This window comes from Eurytemora carolleeae, unplaced genomic scaffold (assembly GCF_000591075.1).
Source record: "Eurytemora carolleeae unplaced genomic scaffold, Eaff_2.0 scaffold392, whole genome shotgun sequence".
In the NCBI taxonomy this organism is placed as follows: domain Eukaryota; kingdom Metazoa; phylum Arthropoda; class Copepoda; order Calanoida; family Temoridae; genus Eurytemora; species Eurytemora carolleeae.
In genome coordinates, this window is record NW_019396285.1 from 238,360 (window position 1) to 246,417 (window position 8,058).

The window sequence follows — 8,058 nt, forward strand, 5'->3', positions numbered from 1 at the left end:
TACTTCTTGTTTTTATTCTTCTCCTTGTCCTTGTCCTTGTCCTCGTCCTTGTCCTGGTCCTTGTCCTTGTCCATGCCATTGTTTTTTTCCTTGTCCTTGTTCGTGTCCTTGTCCTTGTCCTTGTCCATGTCATTGTTTTTTTCCTTGACCTTGTTCGTGTCCTTGTCCTTGTCCTTGTCCTTGTCCATGTCATTGTCCTTTTCCTTGTCCTTGTTCTTGTCCTTGTCCATGTCCTTCTCCTTGTCTTTGTCTTTGTCCTACCTGTGTTTTATCTACCCCCGGATGAGCTACATCGAACCCTATCCGTTTCCAGAAGGCACTCGGGATCGTATAGGTAGAGTGTATCCAGCAGTAGGTGTTTAATACATCCTGGAACATTAATTTTTGTTGCAATGTCACAGAAAATAAGATCTACAGTAAAACTAATTTTAAATAAGAGTTAAGCATGTGTTTGATAACTCAAGGTGTGCGGCACTATTGCATGCCAATAAAATCAAAAGCTTGTATTAAAAAAGAATTACAAAGAAATTCTTTTTGTTAAAATTTAACTATCATAAAAGGAATTGAGTTTTTGCCACAAACTCTGATTTTACAATCCCCATATCTTTACAACCCAAATAATTTAAGTTTGAAATATCAAAGGTTTATACTATCAGGTTGCAAAGTTATAGGGATTAGAAAATTTTACTTTGCTAAAGTAAAATTATGAAAAAATATTCGGTTTGATGCCATTTATGTAAATGTAGATTTTACAACAAGTTCATTTGTATGCACGTCGTATGTACACTGTGTAGTGTGTACACTAAATGTTCTGTGTAAAAACAAGATTTGAGTAAATGTTTAGATTCCGCAGTTTCTAACTTCAACTCAACTCTAAGTTCAGTTTTCTCATTAAGGTTGGATTGAGGAGCTTTCATGCGGGATGTATTTACTCCCTCCTTTCACTCTATTCTATTCCTGGAGCTAACCAATACTTCTCTACTTCAGTTCTATACCTGGAGCTAACCAATACTCCTCTACATCAGTTCTATACCTGGAGCTAACCAATACTCCTCTACTCCAGTTCTATACCTGGAGATAACCAATACTACTCTACTCCAGTTCTATACCTGGAGCTAACCAATACTACTCTACTCCAGTCCTATACCTGGAACTAACCAATACTACTCTACTCCAGTTCTATACCTGGAGCTAACTAATACTACTCTACTCCAGTTCTATTCCTGGAGCTAACCAATTCTCCTCTACTCCAGTTCTATACCTGGAGCTAACCAATACTACTCTACTTCAGTCCTATACCTAGAGCTAAACAATACTTCTCTATTCTGGTCCTATACCTGGAGCTAGCTAATTCTCCTCTACTCCAGTCTTATACCTGGAGCTAACCAATACTACTCTACTTCAGTCCTATACCTGGAGCTAACCAATACAACTCTACTTCAGTCCTATACCTAGAGCTAACCAATACTACTCTACTCCAGTTCTATACCTGGAGCTAACCAATACTACTCTACTTCAGTCCTATACCTGGAGCTAACCAATACTACTCTACTTCAGTCCTGTACCTAACCTGAAATTTATTCCTGCTCTTAGAGCTAACCTATTTATCTTCAGTCAGTATAGCGAACCCTTATAAGTCATTTATTTTGTAAACAAGAATTCTAATTTCAAATCTAAATAGAATAAATGTTTGATGTTAAAGCAATTAGAATTGTTAGGAGGAATGAAAAGTATAGAATAAAGTGAATGAAAGATTAAAAGATGAATGAAAGATAAAAATAGGATTGAAAGAATAAAAGTAGGAAGGAAGGATGAAAAGAATAAGGAAAGATATAATGATGAATAAAAGACATAAAGATGAATTAAAGATATAAAGATATAAAGATAGATAAAAGACATAAAGATGAATAAAAGATAAAAAGAAAAAGATAAGATGTAATTATGAACGAAATATATAAAGAATAATGAATGATTTAAAGATGGATGAACGATATAAGGATGAATAAATGATTAAAGAGAAATGAGAAATATAAAGATGAATGAATGTATAAAGCATTATATCAGATCGAATTGTAAGTGAAACGCCAGAGAAGGATTTAAGTTTAGCAAACATTTCCAGATTTAGAATATATTTAGAATGAAATAATGCAAGTATACAAAACCAGAGATTGCATCGCTTTCAAGTTATTTCCGGGAAACCACGTTGAGCAAGTTTTAAAGATAATATAAAACATGCCTTAAACCTATATTGCATTCAAATCTTATCAACATAATCGGAAGTGGCCTTTATTTATGAAATGCCATAAGCGATTGCTGTATAATATATGAATTATGGTTCTTTAATGCATATTTAACATTCTTTAAATAGTTTCTGAGCTCAATTTAAAAGCAATGTATGAAATTTTGATTTAACCGTTTGTATAAATACACATTACACATCACTCATACAAAAAGAAATAGTATAAAAAGTTAAACATCGCGTTATTGACTTAACATATTTTAATATTCAAAATACAGATTCCATGACAAAAGTATAAAGTGCTAACCATCTATTCTATTATAACTAAATTAGAGTGTATCACTTAATTCTATATATTTTCATTTGATTTAAAAGTTTTTTTAACTTTTCATCTCGGTTCTGAGATTTGTTTGATCTTCAAAAGTTTGTGGCTTCAACCCTAAGTTTGAGTAAAATAATCCTGAGATGGATTATGGAATTAAGAGATTAATAGATTGATGAATTAGTTTAACGCCGAGATAATATTTGCTTTTCACGCTACATGGAACTTCTTCAATTCTAAATTTATCTCAACAAATCGAATTAGAAATAATATATCAAGATAGTGTATTTTTCTACCTACGCAAATCCGCTATACTCCACTTCTGACCTACGCCAAATCCGCTATACTACACATCCTTCCCACTAGCACGTGGTTTTACAGCTGCTACATTGACTTGTGGCCGCAGCGCCCGGCCACTAAGCATGTCTTAGCCGCGGTGCTCGGCCCCCTAGCCTTTCCTAGACGCAGCGCTCGGCCCATAAATTGCCTTAACCTAACCTAACCCTCAAATAATACAAAAATAAACAGCTGGCGTAGGTCCGACATTGCAGTTAGTCAGAAAGTTAGTAGGTCAGAATTTCAGTAGGGGAGATGTTGCGTATAGACGATTTAACATTATCGTTTTCAAATTAGGACTTTTTAAACAAAAAATTTCGCGGATTTACAGAAACGTCAAGGAGCTTTGGTTTTTCAGCGTTAAATTGGCGAAAGGGTGAAAAACATTAAAATTTATGAAATAAATATTTAAATCTAATGTTAAAAAAAATATTATTTGAAGCATGAAAGATAAAGTGGATGGAACTTTTTAAATAAAGCTATGTTGAAAGTTCCTGTAATTTGCTAATTTCAAGTTACCTTCTATTTAAAAAAAGAGGGGTATCCCGATTCAAAACGATATCTTTTGAACCTTCATCTGATCAATAGTTAGCTTGAAAAGTGTTTTATTTGTAGACATTCTAATTCATAATAGAAAATAGGAACTTTGTAAAGAAAAAAAACATGGATATTTAATTCATTCCTAGTCAGCAAAGGCTGTTAAAGGTAGCGTTGTGAAACTGACATGAAAAGTAACTTTAAATGACGAGGTACAGTCCCTGTAAATGTATTTACCTCTGGTATATCCTTTGTGTGTATACAGTCTATGGGATTACCAACATACTGCTTGGCGGAGACTATGAGAGAGAACGCAAACATACAGGTCGTCGTCACACTATAGTGAAGACGGAACACCCAGCTGTCAATGTGAACATGGGAGACGTGGAGCAGGCCACGAAGCTCCCGAAATATCTCCAACATTTTAACAATTTAGTCAAACCTAGTCTTTGTTTTCTTCAACAGAATTGTCTTTTTATGAGAAGACGCGGCATTGTTTGAAATTGATTCACAATCACTTTTTCTCATTCTTTAGTAATTCTTGGTAAGATCAACCTTCTCCTTCTCTCCTTCTGCACAGCCTCTGAATAAAGTATGGAACGAGTTTTAATAAAGTTTATTTTGTCAACAAAAAAGTGGAAACGAATATTGCTTTACTGTCGTTGTTTGAAAGAAATAAACTAAATTGCTTCTTCCCTAAAAATAAAACTTATATTAGTAAAAATTTTGATTTAAAAAAAAATACGATAAAAGCGAGAATTGGACATGGCCAAATTGTAAATTTGAATGACGTATGACCGCGGACCGAATTTAAGGAATTTGATCTAGATCGTTGAACTAGCTACTGCCGATTTAAATCCTGAATCACCGATTCAAAACCTTATGCACCTTTGACTTTTAATCGGTGATTTAAGATTTAAACCGGCGCGTTAGTTAGTTCAGCAAATTTTTTGCAAAATCTTTGCAACCTGAATGCTGAGTCCATTGGCGCCTGATCCAATCAGGGCTCAGTCATGTGTTTGTTGTTTGTTCTGAACCAATGAAATAGAATGGCGCTAACAGCTATCTTTCTATCTATCTCATTATCCAATCAGAGTTATGAATCCTTCAATCGGAGCTATAGTAAATGGAAATATTTACTTCTACTGAAACTATAGTGGTATACCTTAGATATTTCAGACTTAGACTTTTTGATCAGAAGAGAATTTATATTTTGAGAGATATCGAAGGTTTATGACCTTGGGCTGCAAAGATATAGGGATTAGAAAATCAGAGTTTGTTGCAAAGTCTCAATTCCTTTATAATAAAGTATTGAGTTTGGGATATCTCAACCCATGCAGTTTCATTTTCCCTGTTATTGTTTTATCAATATTATTATTTTATAATATTGAATCAAGCTTCTTGTTTCACTTTTATCCATAAACATGTAAATTCCATCAAACTTCTCTCTCTTCAATATATAGCGTTAAATATATATATATATATATATATTTATATATATAGATGTGTACAGCTGAAGATATTTACGCAACAGGAATTGAGTTTTTGCCACAAACTCAAATTTTCTAATCCATATATCTTTGCAACCTGATACTTAGATTATTTTGTCTATCAGTATTCATAGTTTGAAATATCAAAGGTCTACATCATCGGGTTGCAAGGATAAATGGATTAGAAAATCAGAGTTTGTGAAAAAAAAACTCAACCTTATTTGAACTTAAAATCAAGTTTTTCTTAAAACTCTTAAAATTGAAGAAGAAAAAGGTTGATTATGTTGAAGAATTAGAAAAATACGAAAGAGATGAATAAATTAATATCGAAAACCATCTAGCCAAAGTAAAACATTTTAAATGTTTTTACAAAAAATGGCGAATGAAATGAAAGACTATAAAGATATCCTTCTTAACTTCTGATGAATGAGAACTGTTCAATTTAAACTATTCCAAATCACTAGGTATCAGATAGCAGTGCAGATTGTGATCCGTCACATTAGTTCAAATTAGTCTATCCGCACAGAACAGCTCACAGTAGATTGAATATTAAACCAGGCGAAGATACAAGAAAAGTTATAATATCACGTACTAGAGGATCCGACATGTGGAAAGAGTTTCATTGAAGGAAAAAAAGTCATGGTACGACTTTGTGACCCCGTAACACCATTGGTTTTAATTCCCAGTATGAGAAAAAAAAATTTTATATGTTTTCAGTTTATTTTCTTTTTTGGTTAAAAATTATAAATGGAATTTTTTTAGTTTTTTTAATTACTTTTTATTTTAAAGGAGGTAGACATTATTGAAAACAAGTATAATATTAATCTAAAGTGAAATCTTCTTCAACTTTACGCGCAATTGGTTTTTCTGTTTGGTTCTGTGAAAACGTCTGAAGCAATCGGCCAAAATTTTTCGTGCGATAACTCACATGTGCCAAGGATACGTTATGGCCGGTAAAAATTTTAAAAACTTTGCTGAGAAGAAAAGTTTATTTTAATATTTTTGGTACCTCGATTAATGTAAACTGAAAATTCAAGAAATGTTTAGTTTTATGATTGAATTGAAAAGCAAAACTTAAAAGCTGAAATGTTTAACAGAATTCAATAGATAGAGTTTAGGACCACTGAATGACGCAATTTTCTAAATGCAAAAATAGATTTGATAACTTCTCCGTCTGTTTACAATAATCTTACAGAACTGGTTCTACTGTTTTCCATTAATCAATAATCTGCAGAATATAGATATTTTCATTCAACTTATTCGAGTTTGTTTCTGCCTTCAAGGTTTCTTAGCCTTTACCTTATTCAAGCTCGGAGCTCATTTAAACAAAAATAAAATAATAAAATCATTTTTTTTCAAAACAAATTAATTTATTGTTAAAATATTTGAGATTTATTGAAATAATTGTAATTTCTATTAATCCCCCAGATCAGGGATGAAAAAAAACGATTTGAGAGAAGAAAAAAATTTAAGCATTATACTTTAAAAATGGATGGTTCATTATGGAATTTTCTCCTTGTACTCAAAGTACCAATTCTAATTAGATAGCCCATGCGCTTATCTAAGTTTTGATCTGGTTGGGTTTAAATAGATCTCTCATCTTGGCAATTTTCTGTTTGAAGATTAGTTTAAGCCCCGTATCCTGAAGTTTCAAGGATTATCTTGCTTTTTTTAAATACAGGTTCAATCTTATCCAGTAGAAACTTTACCTTCATTCAAAGTTGCAGGATTTTTCAATTTTCAAAGAAATTGAGTCTTTGCCACAAACTCAAATTTTTTAATCCCTATATCTTTGAAACCTGATGGTGTAAACCTTTAATATTTCAAACTTATATTATTTTATCTGACAGAATTTATAGTTTGAAATGTCGAAATTTGATTGCAAAGATATAGGAATTAGAAAATCTGAGTTTGTGACAAAGAATCAAATCCTTTTAATCTTTTTTCTTTTTCTACCTCATCTTCTCTTTCTCTTCTGCTTCTTCTTCTTTTTCTTTCTTCTTTTCATTTCATCTCCTTGTTTTCTAAATGCGTTTTTTTCTTTTCTTTCTTCTGATTATCTTCTTTTCTTTCTTCTGATTATCTTCTTTTCTTTCTTATGATTATCTTCTTTTCTTTCTTCTGATAACCTTCTTTTCTTTCTTCTGATAACCTTCTTTTCTTTCTTCTGATTATCTTCTTTTCTTTCTTCTGATTAACTTCTTTTTCTTTCTTCTGATTATCTTCTTTTCTTTCTTCTGATAACCTTCTTTTCTTACTTCTGATTATCTTCTTTTCTTTCTTCTGATTATCTTCTTTTCTTTCTTCTGATATCTTCTTTTTTTTCTCCTGATTATCTTCTTTTCTTTTCTTCTGATAACCTTCTTTAAAAAACTCTATTTCTCACTGTCCGTTCAACTATCCCTCGATCTTCTTTTAATTTTCTCATTTCTTTCCAGTACTTTCTCCATCTTCACAAAACTTGCTTTTTGTTATTTTTGTTATTTTTGTTATTCTTCTTTTTTAACCTTTATATATATTTTTTTCTTTTGAACCGTTCTTCATTCAGTCTTGTTGGTCTTATACAAAAAGGAATTGATTCCTTGCCACAAACTCAAATTTTCAATTCCCTAATGGCGGAAATGTTTGATATTTCATACTTAGGCTATTTTATCTAACAGAATTTTAAGTTTTAGATATCTATAAGCTCTACAATTCAATGGGTTTAGGGATTAGAAAATCAGAATTTTTATTAAATCATATTCCTAATTTCCTCACCTTACGTTTTCATCCTTTTTCTGTGAGTTTTCTTCTGCATCTATCCATTCTCAACTTTCACTTATCAGTTTTCTAAAATAAGACAACATTAAAACATAATAATAATTTCTTTTGACATATTTTAGAAATATCTATTAGTTTAAAAACTTAATATCTTTTATCATATTCATTGACGTTTTTAATTTTTTTTAACTGATGGTTGCAGAACTTTAAATAAAATTTTTTAACTATTTTTTAACATAGTATATTTAGTGATATTTTATACGATGATTAATGTTCAATAGAAGCCAAGTTGTAATTCTTTTTTAAATTAGAAGAGTTTAAATTATGAAACGTCTTGATTGTCTTTAAACATGTTTTTTTCAGTCAAATTTTTA

The 8,058-nt window shown here is 31.4% G+C and overlaps 1 protein-coding gene across 1 annotated transcript in view; it reads right to left on the minus strand.

The window, feature by feature from the left end:
• LOC111700165 (innexin shaking-B) overlaps positions 1-7,757 on the minus strand; it is a gene marked incomplete in the record, with an annotated part of 27,836 nt that extends 20,079 nt beyond the window's left edge. Inside the window, 3 exon segments of the mRNA XM_023470993.1 lie at positions 262-369; positions 3,672-4,017; positions 7,682-7,757. Of these exon segments, the coding sequence (XP_023326761.1) occupies positions 262-369; positions 3,672-3,857 (294 nt within the window).
• Positions 7,758-8,058: the final 301 nt, after the last annotated feature.